At 38.6% G+C, this 19,958-nt stretch overlaps 1 protein-coding gene across 1 annotated transcript in view; it reads right to left on the bottom strand.

Annotated features, from left to right (window-relative positions):
- The window catches only part of LOC149923018 (uncharacterized), a 103,297-nt gene that overhangs the window by 19,225 nt on the left and 64,114 nt on the right, over positions 1–19,958 (bottom strand). The window contains exons 2-5 of the mRNA XM_090163886.1: positions 5,229–7,087; positions 4,533–4,600; positions 1,614–1,765; positions 1,069–1,205 (exon numbers count right to left, since the gene is read on the bottom strand). Coding sequence (XP_090020012.1) covers positions 1,069–1,205; positions 1,614–1,765; positions 4,533–4,600; positions 5,229–7,087 — 2,216 coding nt within the window. The remainder of the gene's footprint in view (positions 1–1,068; positions 1,206–1,613; positions 1,766–4,532; positions 4,601–5,228; positions 7,088–19,958) is intronic.

Below are 19,958 nucleotides of genomic sequence, written 5' to 3'. Positions count from 1 at the left end.
ACACCGAATAGAGAAACTAAGCCTAAACATTAAAAATAATAATTTCTGGCTATTTAATTTAATTTAGTTTTGCACTCGAAGATATATTTGGTCCGAGTTTCGCGCCTTCTTGTTTGCTCGAAGACCTATCAGTACGAGCTATTTGTAAGTTTTTAAATTTCTTCAAATTTGTTTAAGGTTTAGCTTTATTATCCCTTTTCTTAATGGACTAATCTACTTATTCGCTAATTTTATCAAAGATAATATAAAACTAGTGCCCCAGATTCGAAATAACTGCCTCACGCGTAGCCATTAGCTTTTACCCACTTCCTGCCGGAACTCCGAACAAATTATATCAGTAGTTACCATAGTAACCAACTATAGATAAGACCACTGCCAACTTTGATGACGTGTCATCAAAGTGGGCCGTGATAAGACAATACAGCGACCGATGGAAGCTGATTTTTCGGAGGTGACGTGACTGAAGTGGGTAAACGCTTCGTTACAAAAACCGTCCATCAGAACGCTCTCAGAATTCGATTCTAGGGTAACATTTGCATTTTATTATAAGTTTAAGCATAAGCCTATCAACCCGGTTTAAGCCGTTTGCATGAAATAGTTTCAGAAAATCATTATTTTTCTTCTTAAAACTTATTTTGAAAAATCAGAATGAACCGGCGAAAGTAATGTTTGAAATGAATAATATTATCAGGAAAGGAAAATATTTCTTTTAAGAGTTATATTTATATACTTCTGGTATATAAGAAAATAAAATGTTCAAGCTTAACAGTGGCGGGTGTACATTTTTGATCAAATTTCGTAAGACGATTTAAATTCTTTAAGTCGCTTCTAGCGAGCGTGAAAAGCGTCCATTTACAAGCTTAAACTATTAAAGGATTAAGTTTATTAAAGGACTTTGTTTCTGAAGTTTATTAATTTATTCCGATTATGGAAACAAACGAGTTGATGACGTTCGTCCCTTTATCACTATTTAAATAATAAAGGGCAGCCTCTTTAAATGTTAACGTATCTGGCTCCCTCTAGATTTAATCCGCGTAATTAAATTAAAAGTGAAACTTCCTGACTTACGGTAACGGCGGCGAACATCAAAGAGAAGATCAGACAAGCCGCGGCTATGACAATGAAAGCGATGGCCCACTGAGGAATGGCCGGGTCATCCTCGTTGGCCCCTGAATACGCCAATGGTTTGTTGACATCCGACCCTTCTGCAATGAGTGTATATTTAGAAAGCCATTTTAAACCTCCGAATTGACGCTTCAATAAAACAATCTCGTTTAGCTTATCCCCCCTTTCTATACAAGTATGGATCACTGGATTAAATTTTTCCGGTTGGTTGGTTACCAGATTACCTTGAGTAGTCAACTACAAATCATTCTAGGTTAGAGGTTCATTTTAAAAACGAAAATTGAATGTTCCCGAGGAGCTAGCCACTTCGGAAAAAAATGTGTGTGTACACCAAATTTCTGATTTTCCGATATTTCTAATAATTTCACTATATTTCTGGGGGCTTAGCTGGTTATTAGATATTAAGCAGTAACTTTCGCGTGCTGACTTCGCGTATGAATACTTCGTAGCGGTTGGTTTTATCGCAGCGTTCAAGTCGATCATCTCACTTTTGAAGACGGTGGCCGTAGGGTCGAGGGTGAACGGTCCTAGTTTATTCTCTTTTAAATGCCGGTTGAAGAGTTTCTTCAGATAATGTTGACTGATGAAATTACTGGCTGTTTTCAGTTCCAGGCAGTAGGCTACGATTACGCTGCCCTCTCTGGAGGAAAATAAAAGTTAATTGCAATTAGCACGGAGGGTTATGACCATCCCCAACCCTCGCTCTCCTTTTTAATTATCATTAAATGGTCATTTGTTTTGTGGGAATGCGAAGCTCTGTTCGGAACAATTGAACGAGAGATTATCAATCATGGCGTGGGGAAATTTCATTTGAAAGCGGATGGTGTCGATAATTGATTTTCCATTACTGGTTTTTTCTTATAATAAGAATTTTTCTTGCTAAACCGTTTCTTATAATAAGGAGATAATCTCCTCCACTTGACGTACCCCTGATAATAAGTTGTTTAAAAACCGTCTTTTATTGCTAAAGTAGTTTGGCAAAATTGTTTTTAAGACACGTCTCAAAATGTAACTTTTTACTTTAATCTAGGAGCAACAAACACAACACTCCACACAAGGAGAACGCAACCCGTCAAAAGTCGTGGATTTTCTCGCGTACGTTTTTCATTGGCTAGACGTAAAGGCTCGTGACGCTCGTCCAATGAAATTCGTACACAACCCTTCGTTATCGTGTTTAAAGGCTTGTGTTTGTTGCTCCTAGATGGCACTAAGGTCTTTAGAAACTATTCATTGAATCATAAGTAAAATAATTCAGTATAAATAATAAATAATCAGCTAGGCTAATACCCAAGGCACCACCCTAGGCCTAAGTCATCGAGCGACTTTTAAAGCCTTTTAACTAGGGTGGCCGGGTTACAATGCGTAGGAGGGTGGTGGCAAGCCCTACATGCCACACGATCGAGCCAACAGCTCCCTACACTAACTATTACCGTTAACCTTGCAACAAGTTTTTATGGAAGGGGAAACCGAAGAACTCGAGGGAAAACCTCTTAAACCAGTGAGGAGAGAACTTGCAAACTCAACGCATTGAATTATTAATTAATTAATTAATGATAGTCCGATTATGTAATAAGCTAGTTTCAATCATAACAGACTATCATTAAAATAACAGTAAGTGTCATACGTATGGCTATTATCATACGTAACATAATTACCATAAGCCTATCATAAGGTCCCCATAAGCAAAGGCTTAGGCCAAATGTTTGACGATCACATACCCGTTATTAAGATGTAGGTATTCAAAATATGCACCTCCTAGTGGTTACGTTATCAACTAGGCATTTCCCCAAATGAATTTCGCGCGTTGCATGATGAATGTGCAGAAGGCGTGCGTGATAGTTTTTAGACTTAGAACCAGGCGGGATAAATCTCCGCCGCGAGCCCTTAGCACCGTAGCCAAGGCTTAATCACAATTTTATCACTTTCAAACTTAAAATTAACACTTATCTTTGCAAAATGATTCACCAGAACAGAAAACTGGCTTTTAGAAATAAGAGAAGTTGTTTCTGAAGGTATTTATTTTTCAAATTTGAGATTTAGACGCGTTTTGTGTGGAATTTATCAACCCGAGTGTGGCTGCTCTACCAAGTAAGAGAATATTTTAGATGTAGAAATTTTGAAGAAGATGTCGCTACTGCCCTATCGTCGTACGTCAATTTTCTTCTCTCCAGGACAACGCCGTTAACATGGGCCCCTATGGTAGACCTGAACTTATGGGGACCTTATGATAGGCTTATTTAATTACTCATTAATGTACCTCTGTGTAAAATTGCATAGACACCATTTCAATAAGACCTTATTTCACACCCAAAAAAGGAATATTCTTATATTCCTTGCGCTTTTGAGAAGGTTACCATGGAAACGAAATAACGAGGCACGAGCTAAACTATAGATTGGTTAATTTAGAAACGCGCGATTTCAAAATTCGCTTAACTAAATATGACGTCTATTTGAAAGTGTCATAATTGACGTCATTAAAGAAAATAATTTTATGGCATACTTATGGCCGCTTATGTTACTTATGATAGAATGAATGAATTGAACAGTATGGAGATTTGAATGGCCCAAATATCGTTGGGCAATTTTGAAGAGTTTTCGTGTTGATTGAATTTGTTTCTTTTCTTACGAGGAACAATTAATGTATGCTAAAGTTGTAAGTCGGAAAATGATCGATCCATTTTTTCCGGAAAATTTTCCGTAATTTTCCAAAAAAAAAAAAAAAACAGTTTTAATTCCATGATTAGTCTAATATTGTTTGAAAATTTAAATAAAGCGGCATTTTCACCTAATTTTTTTCGAATCTGAAAGTAAAACTAAACATCTAGACTAGCTTTAAACTGATTAACAACGTAACACCTAGGAGCAACAAACACAAGGAGAACGCAGCTAGCCTTTAAACACGCTAACGAAGGGTTGTGTACGAATTTCATTGGACGAGCGTCACGAGCCTTTAAGCTGAACGTTTTACGGGCAGGGGGGAAGACAATTTTCGAATTTTCCCCTTCCGACGGCAGCAGGCGCTAAAGCCAATGAAAAACGTACACAAGAAAATCCACGACTTTTGACGGGTCGCGTTCTCCTTGTGTGGGGTGTTGTGTTTGTTGCTCCTAGGTAACACTATTAATGTTTTGTATGATGTTTACTGTTATTAGACATTTTATATCGATAAAAAGTTAAAAACATTAAAAACCGTTAAAAAGTAATTTATGTTTCAATTTTGTTTCCGATTCGCATTATATTTAATTAACAACTCTAATGTACGCTATTTAAATTACAAACTTTATAATAAACACAAGCGAGAAAACGAAAAATTTGAACTCGAACAACGGCCAAACAAAAAGAACAAGCGCATTAATTCAGAAATTCCAAAAGCGGAAAATTATCGATGATAAATGACAATGTCTTACTTGAATCCAGTTATTTCGATTCGTTTGAGTATTTTGGAGAGATCCGTTCGGGCGTACAGCTGCTTCAACTACAATAATCGGAGGGGGACGAGAGAAAGTTAAATCGGAAATGCAGCGTGTTCAATAATAAAGGAAATTTGGCCCCAAAGAGAAAAGAGGGGAGGAAACCTAACCCCCCCATCAGAGAGAACTAGAATGGTTTTAATATTTTTTTTGTTTCAACTGGCTTTGTATCCGCGTTTTTGCTTTACCACGATTGAATCTAGTGACCCCATCTGATAGTTCCGTAGAAGGCGGGACGAACGCGAATATGACTAGTAAGGACTAAGCCTTTCCGCAGCTTCGAATGAAAGAGTCGGGTTAGGCGAAGAAAGGGTAAAAGCTTTTCAATATGCTCGTAATATTTTCTTAGAGTTTTTTCTGTATAGCAACTTCCGAACGGGAATGAGGTTTTAGAATACAGGAAACTTCTTTTTCTTCCCCTATTCCTCTCTGTTCCCTCGCTACTTTATATATTTCTATCAGTCTATTTTCATTTCTTGTCTGTATTAGAATGTTTTCCTTCAATTATTTTCCGTATTGGATTTATTGTTATTGGATCGAGATCACTGAGGAAAATACATTTTTTAATCTGATATTAATGACTTTCTAGGGGACCCCGGGCGTAGGGAATTAGAAAATGATGAGGTTACTAACTTCCTGTTTGACCTTCGCGGCCAAGACCTCGTAGGGAAGGGAATTCTTTTGACTTAATTCTCGCGTCCACTCTTCGCCTTCGATGATTTTGAACTCTCCAATGACCCTCAAATCGCTTTTATTTCTGTCCGAGACCCCTTCTGGTCCGTTCGCGGGTAAGTACTCCTCCTCCGACCAGAACGGGTTTCCGAATGCCCCGTCCATGCCACCGTACGCGTAGGGTAGTCCGTAGTGGTCCCAAGACGACGGCGTCCAATCGGACGCGCCCCCCGTTGACGAAATGTCTATGTTTTCCGTGGTTGTCGCGGAAGAAATCGGTGTCGCTTCTTTGTCATCGACGCCAGCAACGGGAACTATGGAGTCTTCCGTCGAAGAGACAATCGTTGTTACGATTTCGGTTGTTTCTGGTTCTACGCTCGTTTCCTCCGTTTTCGTGGCCGTTTCGGTCGTGCTACCAACTTCGTAGTCTGTAAGTAACGCTTGCGACTGGATGTTGTTAGAGGGACGCGTTTTTGGTTCCGAAACCGTGCCGTTTTGTCTATCTGTATTCGACGTTATATCCGGTAACACCGTAGATAGTTCGGTCGCGATGGTTGAGTTTGATAACGATTCGGTGTTGGTTTGTTCCGGTAGGGCCGTTGTAACGTTCTCCGTGATAGTCGGTGCAATTTCCGTAACGTTCGCTATCGATAACGTATCGTTCGTGATCGATAATACATCTTTATTTTGCCTACCTTCCGTTTCAACGGTCGTATCATTCTCAATCGCGATTTCGTTAGAAACGTTGCCGGCTTTAACACTTAGTTCGGTTGTAGCGGCTTCCCCGAATTCTGTAACGTTATTTACGTTAATTATCTGACCTTTTTCGGTCGTGTTGGCGATAACAGCGTCCGGGGAGACATTAGCGTCTCCGTCTAACAAAGCTTGACTAGTCTCGTTTAAGGCGCTCGCTTCCGGGGTTCTTTCTATTTCCGTCAAACTCTCGTTTTTGGTGATTTCTCCGATTGTCGTCATTTGTCGCGTTGTTTCACTTCCAGCCGACTCTTTGTCCGCGTTATTTTTCGAATCTTTCTCGGTGGCCGTAACCTCGTTTACGAGCGTCGTCGTCGTTTTCTCCAAATCTAATTTATCGGTGGCGTTACCTTCCTTCGTTTCGGACGCGTCGGTGCTATTAGACCAAGTGCCGATATCAAACGCGTCTGTATTGTTGTTCCGTTCGCCGGTGGCACTCGTTTCTGTCTCGCCCGGAGTAACGCCCTTTCTCGGATAGATCGGGGTAGTTGGCGGGGGGTTGAGAGTGGATGAGACTTCGCTATTATTAATACGGCGGAGTAAGCTGTTGTTAACGGTGACCTTCGTAACCTCTTTATTGGTAATTGGCGAATCAGTCGGTCTAGATGTCGTCGCGGGTTCCGACGCGATACTTAAAGGCGACTTCGATGTCGTTCGTTCTTCTTTTCGCGTCGTTTTTCCCGTAAACGCGGTTGACCCAGTTGGGACGGCGCGCTCGGGTAGCTTGGTCTCGGATTCGTTGACACTTGATTCGGTCGAGGTTGAAGGGTGAGCGCTGCTCGTAATGGGCGCTTGGCTCGTCTTATCGGTGGCCAAAGAAGCGGAATAACTTTGCGAAATAGGGTCGAACGTCGTCTTCGGCGTCGACTTCGAATTATTCGCGTCGCTGACTTCGTTACTCGCGCTGGTGGCCGTACTGGCCGGGTTGGTCGTACTTGGTTTGCTTGAGCTATCATTACCTCCTCCGTCTTCGGTGGTCTTCGACGTTGACTCTCTCGTCGTCAAAAGGGACGTCACGCTCACTTTTTCCGGTCTGCTCGTCGTTGTCTCTACCGTCTCGACAGAAGCTGTCAAAACAAAACCAAAGTTAATATATGTCTCCGCTAAGAAAGAGTTGCCTAAAGTTTCTCTTATTGTAATACGGATATTCCACCGAGTCAGACTCCCTCTATAGGCTTAATATGGTAAAATAAATATTGTATTTTCCATTAGAAGAAAACTCGTAACGGTGTGCGCGAACAAGTTAAGGCCGGTTTTCATTAGGGCAAAAACACCACGCCGGTGAACGTCGACGCAAAAAATTACCGTTAGGCCTAATGCAATATTTTTGCGTCGACTCTCACCGTTGAGGCGTTTTTGCCCTAGTGAAAACCAGCCTTTAATTTACAGACTAGCTACTCTAACGACATCTCGCGGGAATCAACCTACTAACGCCATTTGTACTCGTCGCCTGTAATTTCAAAATGTGTTCTACCCGCGTATTTTCTTTTCGAATTAACGCTCTACAAACGGGACAGGCTTCCGAGTGACCAAACGGCGTAACTAGAGATAGAGAATGCTCGGCTTGTTAATCCATCACGGAGGCAACTCGAAAAATAACCGAAGTAGACGCGAACGAGGGCTGTGTAGCCTTTTATCACTCTAGTAGCGAAGGACATAAAGGCTGGACCTAATTCGCCAAGAAAGGCTGAAGTGGCGCCAATAGATGGCGTCGTAATCCGGCCACGTTTCCCTTCCCCCCTGCTTTCTCCTTTCGCTCTAAATACAATTACGGTCAGTCCCAATTACGGAAAATCTACTTTAGCGAGGCCCCCCGGACCATGAAAAAATAGCCCAACAAAACTCTTGGGGCACGGGGCGTATACGAGCCGCTCTTCATCTCTTCAACTGCTAATGGCCGGACGAAAGCCTATTACTAAATCTTCAACATCTTTTGGACATTGGCTCGTTGCTGTAGTTAAAACGTGGGTATTCCAAGATGTATCTGTTTGTGTGCCACGGTAACTTTATCTTTAATATGACCTTGATCGAAGCTAAGTTAAAACCGTGCAATAATCGTGATCGAAGTACCCAGCATTCAGTTAGGTTAACTTTAAGACATATTTTAATACTATTTGAGTCGACGCAAAAAATAATTGTATTATTCTTGGTTTCCACTATCACGAGTCATAATGCATTTTTTTCTGTACGCGCGTCAACACGTTTGTACGTCTCAAAGTTGGATGACGTGCTAGTGGAAATCAAGGCTTATGCTGGGTTTCCACCAGTGCGCGTCATAACGCATTTTTTCTGTACGCCCATCAACACTTTTGTACGTTCCAAAGTTGGATGACACGCTTTTACGCGTGCTAGTGGAAACCAAGGCTAAGGCTTCATGGAGTTTTGTTTTGCGTCAACGCTCGCATTCGAGGCGTTTTTGCCTTAATGAAAACCAACCCTAATTCGCATAAAAAATTGCTTTCACTCTCGATAGGAAGTATGACGCAATCAGGGCGCATGCTGAAAAAATCTCCTTTAGGCCTAATACAATTTTCGCCATATGGCGGAGATTTTTCTAGTGAAAACCAGCCGTTAAAGGTAATATAATATATAGTATTTTGTTACCCCTTAAAGAGTTCCGATATTGGCTAAGTCTTTTGACATTTTTGGAGCTAAAATAGTCGATCTTGCGCAAAGAACGCGTTGGAAGTTTTATTCCCTTTAAGTGATATGGTAATGATTGTATGACGCGTGTTAAACTCACCTTACTTAAAGGTTTGTCTTAACTAGTGTAACGCAAATAACGGAGCGTTTCTCAACTTTGGCAAGTATAAAAGTTTTTACGCGCGTAAAGAAAAATCAATTTATTAAGCTTGGTTTCCACTAGCGTGCGTCATAATGCATTTTTCCTTACGCTAGTCTAAACATTTGTTAGTGGAAACCAAGGCTTGTAATGTTGATTTTTTATTTTTTAAACGCGCGTAAAAACCTTTGTACGTTCCAAACTTGAGTGACTCGTTGTTACGCGCGCTAGTGTAAACCAAGCTTGACACGAGCTAGTCAAATTTCAATTTAATGCTTGGTTTCCACTAGTGCGTGTAACGTCGCGTTTCTAACTTTGATACTTACTAAATTTTTAAGCACAGACCCCGCGACACGGGGGGGGCCCAAACGTTTATGATTCAAATCGGTGCTATTTAAAAGGGCCCCAAGTCGTTTTTCGCTGGGGGGGGGGGGGGGGCGGAGTTCCTAGTTACGCCACTGTCCGGAGTATTAGGGCAATTCTATTTACTCCTTCTGAAAAGGAGGTGTAAAGGAGTAAATCGGATTTTGTCGTCTGCTAGACAGAATTTATCTGCTGAAAAGGCCACAGGCAGCCATTTTTTTACTCCGACTTAAACTATTCGCCAGCACTGAATCGGAGTAAAATGACGTCATAGCGTTACTCTTCTTACCTCCGAAATACCGGAACAAGCGAAAGAAACCACCTATTATGAAACGCGCTAGTGGAAACTAAGCTCTAGGCCTAAAGCTTATTTTCCACTAGCATACGTCCTAATATTTTTTAATGCTTGGTTTCCACTAGCACGCGTCATAATGCATTTTTTCTTTACGCGTGTCAATAATTTTGTACTTCCCAAAGTTGAATGATGCGCCGTTACGCGCGCTAGTGGAAACCAAGCATTAGGGCCCGTTTTCACTAGAGATCAACCGCGGAGAAGAGGAGAGTCCTCGCAAAGAAAATTACATTAGTTTCTAGTGGAAACTAAACGTTAAGCTTAACTAGGATTTTTAGCGTCGTGGCATTTTAAAGCAAGTGGCGGCTCTTGTCTAGTTGCATTCGCTAGCACTAGATGTTGTTAGCGTATTAATCAAAACCAGTTGAGTAAGCATCAAAATCTAGCCTAAAAGGTGTGGCCAATTGGGAGCTTCTCGCGTTGATTGACTTTTCGGAATCTCATGATTAACTTATTAAACACGTGGTTTCGAGAAGCCAATAGATGGCAGACAACTCGCATTTCGCTTTAAGTCCCGGAAGGTGCTGCCACATAGAAGCGCTGTTAGAAGCCTTTTTCTAAACGTATTTTTTACTTTTTTTGATAGAGCCGCCACTTTCTTTAAAGGGAATATAACCTGTATGAATATTTATTGAAGACCCCTTAAATTTTTCAAATTTCCCTGTACATGGCGCCAAACATTTTGAAAGCTAAGGGCAAGAGGGGCCAGAGCTACAAACGTCGGTGCCCCCCCCCCAAATGCCTGAGGTTATATTCCCTTTAATTAAATGGCATAGTTGCTTTCAATAAGGGAAATAAATAAGACTCGTTAGGGTTTTTTTTAAATACAGTAACGAAATTTAATTTTGAATTTATTTTTGCACTCTAAAACAAGACGTATTTATTAGTTGCCCTCAAGAAATTCAAAACTACAAAAAAATAAATTCCGTCAGTTTTACCTTAAAATGAAAAAAAAAGGCATTTTGGAAGAATTATTAATATTTGGAATGTTGTAGGTTCTCTTTTTTCTAGGGAGATTTTTTATATGGAAACGAACTTAAGAAAGTTTGCATTAAATTACAACCGTAAGTAACGTAATAAATATAAGTATGACACTGAACGATTTATGTTAAGGATAGTTAACTAAAACCACCTATGGACTATAATGCAGTGAAATTTCCGATGAAGACTACGTGCGAGACCTCAAATGAAATTAAAATGTTGCTTGCTAAAATAAAAGTCAATTTTGATTTGCTCTTCGCTACCCCAGTAAAAGTGCTTACATCTATTTGCGAGAAAAAACATACATCCCACTACCAGGAATTTCAACTCTACAAAACTACGCTCCAAACAGTGTAAACACTGAACGGGATTTTATTGTACATGCAGTTTTAGCTGACTAGGTAGCGAAAACGTTTCTTAGAAAGTACCCAGATTTGAATTTAAAAGCTCCCAATGAAAACAATTTAGAACATTCTTATTAGTGTTGTTGATTTTCCGGAAAAATAAAATGCGGAAAAATTTCCGCTAATCGGAAAAATAAAAAATTGAAACATAAATTACTTTTTAAGGGTTTTTAATTTTTTCTTTACATTTTAACGATATAAAATGTCTAATAACAGTAAAAATACTAAAAAACATTAATAGTGTTACATTGTTAATCTAGTGGTTTAGTTTTACTTTTATATTCGAAAATATTAGGCGAAAATTCCCCTTTATTAAACAGTATTAAACTAATCATCGAATTTTATTTTTTTTTGGAAAAATACGGAACATTTTCCGACTTACAACACTAATTCTTATACTGTACCATCATGCGCTAGTCAGCTATATTAGAAATTTCTTAATGATGTGAAATATTTATAAAGTGTAGTTGTTAGCTAAACCCTTTTGCCAAATGAGAAAGGGGTTGTTAAACATATCAATTAGAAAAGTACAATATCCAAAATACCTAATTATGTGTTTTGTAAAAATGTGAAAACTCATAAGACTTAAGTTCCTAAAGCAGCCTTGTAATGACGAAGTTGCAAATAAGAAGATTACGAAGAAGACTAAAAATTTGTTACTTAAGTGAAAATGCTAAAGTTTAAAGATGGAAAAAGAAAATTACTTTTTAAGCCATTTTTTATTCACTCGGCAAATACCTCATTTAATAAACAATTTTTCTAAACATTAATCTTGGTGTATTTTTTACAGTCATCTTTTAAACTTGGTTTGCTAATGCCAGGGTGTTTCTACACCCTGCTAATGCTAAGGAAACTTTAAACTCCGCGCCTGTGAGAAGAATATTTTATTCATTTCTATACGAACAGGTATTCCCGTAAAATGTTCGTAGTTCAAAGTTTATCTCTTCGCGACAACTCGCGTTAATCTTAACTAGCTTCAATCTCGTCGTTGAAACGAAATCGGATAACGCACAGCCTATGTATGATTCTAACTTATAGGGAGCTAGTATACAGGGTGTTTCAAAAGGTTATGCAAAAATTTGAAGGAGTTGGAGGGGGTGAGTTGAGAAGTATGCCTGTTTTTTCCCATTTTCCTACGATGAGTTAAAAGAGCGCCAGAGAGCTTCAAAGTGTGGCCTACTAGCCCCTGGACGTAGGCTGCAACGAGCGACAAACCAAGCAGCGGAGAAACGCGAACATTAAGGTTTGGGTTCGTTTGATAGGAAAAAAAGGACTTTGTGAACAAATCGAGGTAACCAGCGTTAAAAAGTAAACTTAAACAGTAATTAAAGTTGTGATGGACCGCGATTTCTCATCGCTTTCAAACTGCAACAATGGAGTTCACTTCGGAAGAAATGGCGGATATTCATTTCGTGTGTGGACAGCGGATGGCAATGCTTTGGCCGCTCAACGTCTCTACCATGAAAGGTACCCGAACCGGCGCATCCCCGTCTCACGGACTTTTACCAATGTCCATCGTCGATTACGTGAGACGGGCACATTCTGGGTACGTTACTTAATTTTTTACGCAACTTCTCCGTCACTGGTTCGTTACAAACGTATTGTTCGTTTTACAGAACAGGAACGAAGTAGGTTGACCACAGGTTTCCCGTAATGTTCAGTTGATTTTGCTCTTGTTGCAGCCTACTTCCAGAGGTTAGTAGCCCACACTTTGAAGCTCTCTGGCACTATTTTAACTCATCTTACTAAATTAGGGAAAAAAACAGGCTTACTTCTCAACTCACCGTCTACAACTCATTAAAATTTTTGTATACCCTTTTGAAATACCCAGTATTATAAACTTATGGCTATGACCCAACCGAATTAATACGATAAATGTCGAATTATGAAACATCCAATATATTTACAGTTGTCTCTAGCTGTAGTTCGGGAGCTTCAAACCGGGTATAGGTACTAGGAGAGGAGACTTTCCATTACAATTGATTATCAATACTAGGAGAAAGAAGGGCTCGAAACCCGGTGCAAATATATAAAAGGCGCTTTAGGGCGGCTGGCAAAAGACCTCGCTTTTTTATTTCGCTAAAAGGATTATATGAAGCGTAAGTCTGCGCCGGTAATCGAATCTAACTCGATTCTCGGGTGTATTTTCTCCCTCTTCGAAGCCAGATATAGTTTCCGAGTTTCCGCTTACTTTGGAAACCCACATTTTCGCTCGTCTTTAAGTCTGGAGTATCGGCTGTTGTTTTGCGTTTGAAGGGTTAAGAAAGTTGTTCAAAAATAGGTTATCCTATATTATTTATAAATCGAAAAAACTCCTCTCTAACGAAAATTATACGGTCGGGGTACAAATTGTCGATAAAAAGGAAGTACCCTCGTTTAAATTTTAGTGGAATATTGGGTGGTTGATGACAACTGTTGCTTTGGCCAAAATTGCGCGGCTTTTCTTAGTGATGTTTTAGCGCGATAAACAGGTTTTCCGAACTATGTAACTTAATTTTATATTTCGTCAGGAAATTATATGTGTACACTAGGAATATCTAAGAAATGTCGTTGAAATGGGCGGGGTTTACAGTCAATAAAATCGCTCGATCCGTGTTACGTTAAAATCTAGTCTTCAGTTCACAATACTTTTTGTAGAGTTTATTGTTTATTAGCGCTACAACACGGTGTACCGATGAGCCCCAATATGGGCTAAAAATTTGACTTCGATATTACAATAGCTAATTTGTCGTAAAAGAATAGAATATGTTGCTCTAACGTCACAAGACACAGATTTATTTGTAAATTCTTCGCACGTGCTCGCAAACTTTTAAGCGACTGTGACGTAAGAGTCACAATAAAACAAGAAGGCCACGTCAAAAAGAACTTTCGTGAACGACATAAATTATCCAAAAACGTTTGTGTGACGACTTGCAAAAGCCCCATCTATTTTTCCAGGCGTATTCGCAGCACTAATTTAATATTTTTATGGTTTAGTTTTGCATATAAGACCCGTAAAAATAAAAAGTTACATTTCAAAGTGGATTTTAAAACCACCGAATAACCAAAGAGTTATTATGGCCTTGAGCTACTCTTCTAAAGGGTTTGGTTATTAAGCTCAAATCAGACCTTTTTACAAATATAGTAAGCTTAATTAATTAATAGTTAAGTTAGCAGTGCTATAGATGTTTGCCGCGCCTTGGGATCTGGGCTGCGTTGTTAAATTGTAGGTTAAATAAAAACTTCGTTATATTTGCATATACTTAAATTAATATTAATATATGCAAATATAACGAAGTTTTTATTTTAACCTACAATACAAAAAGCTTCGGCAATCAAAAGATTCATTGTCGTGACTTAATTCTAGCCGCTTTCAATAATTGCCAAGCCGTTCATCAATGAAAATAACAATTGTGAAAAGGTAGAAAAGTCATTTAGGTAAGCTCTATAATAATTTAAAAGTATTTTATAACCTACCAAGTTACTAGGACCAAATAGGCTTTCGAGAATAAACCAACCAAATAGACCTTTGAGAAATTTTTGCCCTATTTATGACTCATCTGGCGTGGGAATAACTAACGAGTTTTGAAATTTTTTATATGTTAGGCTTAGCTTCTTGATCGTTACGATTTGTAGAATAAATGAAATAAAGTTGAGCTAAGCCTAATTAATTCTTAGACCGCTTAAGCCCGAGGGTTGTAGACAGGTTATTCCTATTTTCCCTAAGCGTTTTGTAGTCATAATACTGATTAAATTAACTTTAAAGAAAATAATTTCGTTGTTATATTGGACAACCACATCAGGTGCAGTGTACTGATTGCAAATTATGATCTAACATAAGGTACGGATGAAAAGGCTAAAACGTGGGCTCGATAAAAATCCACCAGAATTTAAAAATTAAGCTAATAATAAGAATAGAAATTTGGGTGGTTAAAAGCTAAATTCTATCCGTTTACTGCAACAGTTTGAAGGGTCCGAATTAAAGTCAGATTTTCAAATCTGTACATTTTCAACTGATAAATATGCGGAGCACCTTGCAAAAATGTAAGAAAACTCAATGGCAGTTATTAAAATAAACTGAGGATTTTAAAATTACTCCAAACTTGCCAAAATGATTCGATAAATATTTAACCACTTTTTCATTATCTGTTTCTTGTAAGATCCCACCTCTGTAACGCTACTCTTCAAACTAGTGCTTAGAACCTAATCGGACTTGTCACCACCCTCCTACGCATTATAACCCGGCCACCTGAATTAAAGGCTTCAAAAGTCGCTTGATGACTTAGGCCTAAGGTGGTGCCTTGGGTATTAGCCTAGCTGATTATTATTATTATTATTTATTATTACTAACTGATTATCTTCAGATATCTGAATATCATGATCCGTCAAAAATGCGGAAGAGGCTGCTACACTCTAAAAAAAGGTTGGGTTAAAACATTTGGGCCAAAAATATTTTGACCCATATTGAGTCAATTTTGACCCAATTTTGGTTATTATGGATATTTTGGGTTAGTATGTTTTACCATATGCAATTGGGTTATTTTGAAATTTACCACTCCAACCATACTTGGGTTATTTCTTACCCAAAACAAAGTATCAAAATATAATTTCGTCAGCTGTGGTTTCTGCCTTTGTCAATTTTTTCATTCGACATAAATCTCGCCAAATTTTGATCACTAGTCACTAGCAACAGTCCGGCTTACAAGCTAATACAATAAAAGGAGGAAAGTTCATGTAATGGTAATTTTATATTTATCTAATAGGAGTATAATAGAACTTCATTGGATTAAATTAATAAGCTATAGCTTTTGTTCTAAGTAACAAATGTTTACAATGAAGAATAGTAAATTTGAAATTAAGCCTTTGATGGTTAACAACAGCACTAGGCTATTGATACAATTAATTTAGTAAATACGATGACCTAACTATTTGGGTAAAATTAATAGCACAACCCTTTATGTTGCGCTATTTTTTTACCAAAGCCCATAATTTTGGGTTATTTATTTTTGCCCAACCATTTGGGCAGTTGTTAATTTACCCAATTTTGGGTTATTTATTTTTACCCAACCATTTGGGCAGTTGTTAATTTACCCAATTTTGGGTTATTTATTTCTACCCAACCATTTGGGGAGTTGTTAATCAACCCAACTTTGGGTGATTTTTTTACCCAACTTGGGTTGTTTTCATTTTGCCCAAATTTATTGGTAGGTGAAATACTGACCCAAAATTTGGGTAACAATTGACCCAAAATGGGTAGAATTTGACCCAACCTTTTTTAGCGTGCTCGAATATCAAACTATCGAGAGTATTGGTCATATTCAAAATTGTGGTGATCTGTAATGCCGAAGTTAGTGATTTTAATAAAAGGCTTCGACATACGGTCGATGGTGCCAATGTAAGCCTTGGGCACCAAAAATAAACAGATATTTTTCGTCCGCTTAAGCATTTAGTTTATGATTTGACTAAAATACCGTATAAAGTATACATACTGCCACCTAGGAGCAACAAACACAGCACCCTACACAAGGAGAACGCAACTCGTCAAAAGTCATGCATTTTCTTGCGTACATTTTTCATTGCTTAGAATGGTGCCGTCGGAAGGGAAAAATTCGGAAATTGTCTTCCTCCCGCCCGTAAAACGTGCAGTTTAAAGGGTCGTCCAATAAAATTTGTAAACAACACTGCGCTAGCGTGTTTAAAGGCTAGCTGCGTTCTCCTTGTGTTTGGTCGTCCTAGCTGCCACTACTTAAAATTACAGAATCGATAGTTTGATATTTCGATATCCGCCCTTTCTCCACACGCGTATTGCCATTTTTGGCGGATCGAGATTATTTTGTAAATTTTGATTTTTACAGAATAGAATTCCTGATATTTTGGTCGTTGAAATCGCTACTTTAAACTGATTTGTAGATAATAATATTTTTGAGTTATATAAATAACAGCCCAAAAACATGAAAACTGAATTTCGAGAATAAGTGACCACGATTTTAAAAATCGAGACGTTATACCGGGTCTTTCCAAAAAGGAATTTATAAACCGTTCTAGGATAAAAGAAGGGTAATACGTCTGAACTTCCTGTTGAAGAATTGAAAATCCATAACTATCCCTTTCGTAGACGCTCGGGAAAGGCAGAAACGTTTGGAAAAATGGGAGTCGTCGAATCTGGCAAAAAAGAAACGCTAAGCTGAACGCGTCGCTGATTCCGGTCTCCTTTCTTCCGTCGGTGTCGAATCTTTGAAGCTCTTACCGTCACATCTCCGCCGCCCACCCTCGTTCCACAGCGCCCACCCTGTCTGACCCATTTCTATCTGTTTCGTCAAAATATTTCACCCCACCCCCCGCTACACCCTTTCACTTTCTAATGAAATTTTCCGGTTGGTCAAACGACCTAAGAACGGGGATAAATGTCCGTCATCCGAATTAGCTCGACACCAAATGGCGATAGGAAGAACCACCAATTAAAATACACCGTTTATAAAGAGTCTCTCTCTATTTTGACGTATTTAAAGCTCTAGTGTCGGCTCTAGCTGAAGTAGCTCCTTTTTTCAACAGATGTCGCTAGCGTCGAAATCAAAACAAGATGCTGAAGCTACATTTTGACCCAAAAGGCGGAACATAAAAGTATGCTTCGCGTTGGCTAGTTTGTAAATTTGTCAATAACTTCAATTATAGTAATTGTTTACAATATATTTTATATGGGATATATAATTTAGGTTAAAGTTCACTAAGTAGAGTAAAAGTGGTCTAAATATAATACTCTATAATGGCTCTCTGACGACGTTATTGTTTCGCTATTTTGAATTTTAGCTTCCGTTCCCATTAATAGATGGCTCCACGCTCTCCACGAAAGTCATTTTATTCGAAGATTCGGATAGATTCATGGCCATTTCTAATAACAGGGGCCTTTTCTTAATACAGGTGGCAATGATAGAGCCGACAGTTGCTTTAAGGGTCCTACGTTCCCTTCAACCAACGCGTTCGGTTGACCCAGGGTTGCGTTTAGAAACGTTGGCCAGTTTCCGCTATGTAAAATTTGCGAGTAGGCCACGCATTATCTATAAGTAGACGGCGTAGGTTTTCGGTGAAGGGGGAACATTTAGGTCTATTATTCGCTGGTATAAATGGAAAATACATTAAGCTCCCTTTCGTTGTCATTGCTGTTATCGTTGAAACCCACCACCAGACGGCGCGTTCTCTCTTTGGAGAACAAAAGGACAGGGAGAATGGCCCAAATTAGTTCGTATTTTCTCCACTAGGCCCGATCGCTTTTATTTCCAAGTAAGAGTAGGAATTCGCTATAATGACCGTGGCTCTCTTAAGCGCCGACTTTTACTGTAGCTAGTTTCAGTTTTTATTTTATTATCGATTTTCCGATTTAATTCGCATCTGGGTTGAAATTTAGATTCAACGTTTGTCGGCGTGGGGCTTCAAAATTAAGCTCTGGATAAACTTCGTACGTTTTTTTCTTTGTATCTTTTTTGTTATACAGAGGTGCATTTGAAGCAGAAATGTTACCATTCCCGCCTGTTACCGTTGAAGCCATATCCATTTGTCTTTGAACCGGATCTCCCATTCCCAAACGCAAAATTAGATAACCAATTAATCTGACACCCGGAGCTCCCATTCCCAAACTGAAAATTGGATACAAAACTGATACCCGGAGCTACCATTCCCGTGTTATTCATTTCAATTCCAGCCATTCGCATTCCATTTGACATAAATTTTCCCATTCCCTACAATTCCCGCTCATTACCATACCATTCCGGCCCATTCCCTACCATTTTCAATCCCAATTCAAAATATCGCCCGACCAAAATTACCTTTTCCATCCATTCCCTATCCGAAAACATTATACCAATAGGTGATTTCGAAAAAGATCGGTGGTCACATAATTTGGTTACTTTTTGTCGGATGGTTAAAGCTAGGAGGCAGGAGCAACAAACACAGCACCCCAAACAAGGAGAACGCTACCCGTTAAAAGTCGCGCATTTTCTTGTGTACATTTTTCATTGGTTAGACGCATTATCGCCTGCTGACGTCGGAAGGGGAAAATTCGGAAATTTTCTTCCCCCTTTCCGTAAATCGTTCAGCGTAAAGGCTCGCCCAATGAAAGTTGTACACAACACTGCGTTAGCGTGTTTAAAGGCTAGCTGCGTTCTCCTTGTGTTTGTTGCTCCTCGGTTAAAGTATTTGAGCGCGCACTGCTTTTTTAATTTTCAACGCACGAGCCACAATCTAGCTAGCTTTGAAGTTCTTACGTAAGTAGGATATTAAGTTGGGCGAAGCTTGTAGTGGACTGAGATAAAACGGAAGAGCTTCCAGCTGTCAAAGCGCATCAAGCTTTTCTCGTTCCAACAAAGAACACTGTCCGGAAAGATCTTCTAAAATAAACGTCAAAAGCCATTTGCTCTCCCGAAGAATTGTACAGCGGGAAAGGCCGAGAAATTGGCACCTGTTGGAGCTCGCTTTCTCCACCTTCATAGACTCATCGTAGGCTGCCTGTCATATGGCACCCTTCGAAATCCATTGCTTCAAACCATTAATTGCGTTTACCCCCTCAATCTGATATAGAGCTTTCGAAAATATCGCCCAATTTTTAGGTTAGTGTTTTGTTAATACACTCAGAGAACTTTTCAATGGAGTTTCTAAATAATCTTTAGTCTAAAGTATTTAGTTTTCTGTCTCGAATAGAGTTCTCTTAAAATATTTCTATAAAATGACCTCGGGCTATTTAGGTTCTTTAGAAAAAATATAGAAATATTTATTGAAAAATATATAGAAAAATTTCTAGAAAAATATATAGAAAAATTTCTAGAAAAATATATAGAAAAATTTATTGAAAATTATATAGAAATGAATTATTGAAAAATAGATAGAAAAATTTATTGAAAATTATATAGAAATGAATTATTGAAAAATATATAGAAAAATTTATTGAAAATTATATAGAAATGAATTATTGAAAAATATATAGAAAAATTTCTAGAAAAATATATAGAAAAATTTATTGAAAATTATATAGAAATGAATTATTGAAAAATATATAGAAAAATTTATTGAAAATTATATAGAAATGA

Source organism: Leiobunum rupestre, chromosome 11 (assembly GCF_980474605.1).
Source record: "Leiobunum rupestre chromosome 11, qqLeiRupe1.1.hap1, whole genome shotgun sequence".
Lineage (NCBI taxonomy): Eukaryota > Metazoa > Arthropoda > Arachnida > Opiliones > Sclerosomatidae > Leiobunum > Leiobunum rupestre.
The sequence above is the reverse complement of the archived record's forward strand: the minus strand, read 5'-3'. Positions and strand labels throughout refer to the sequence as shown.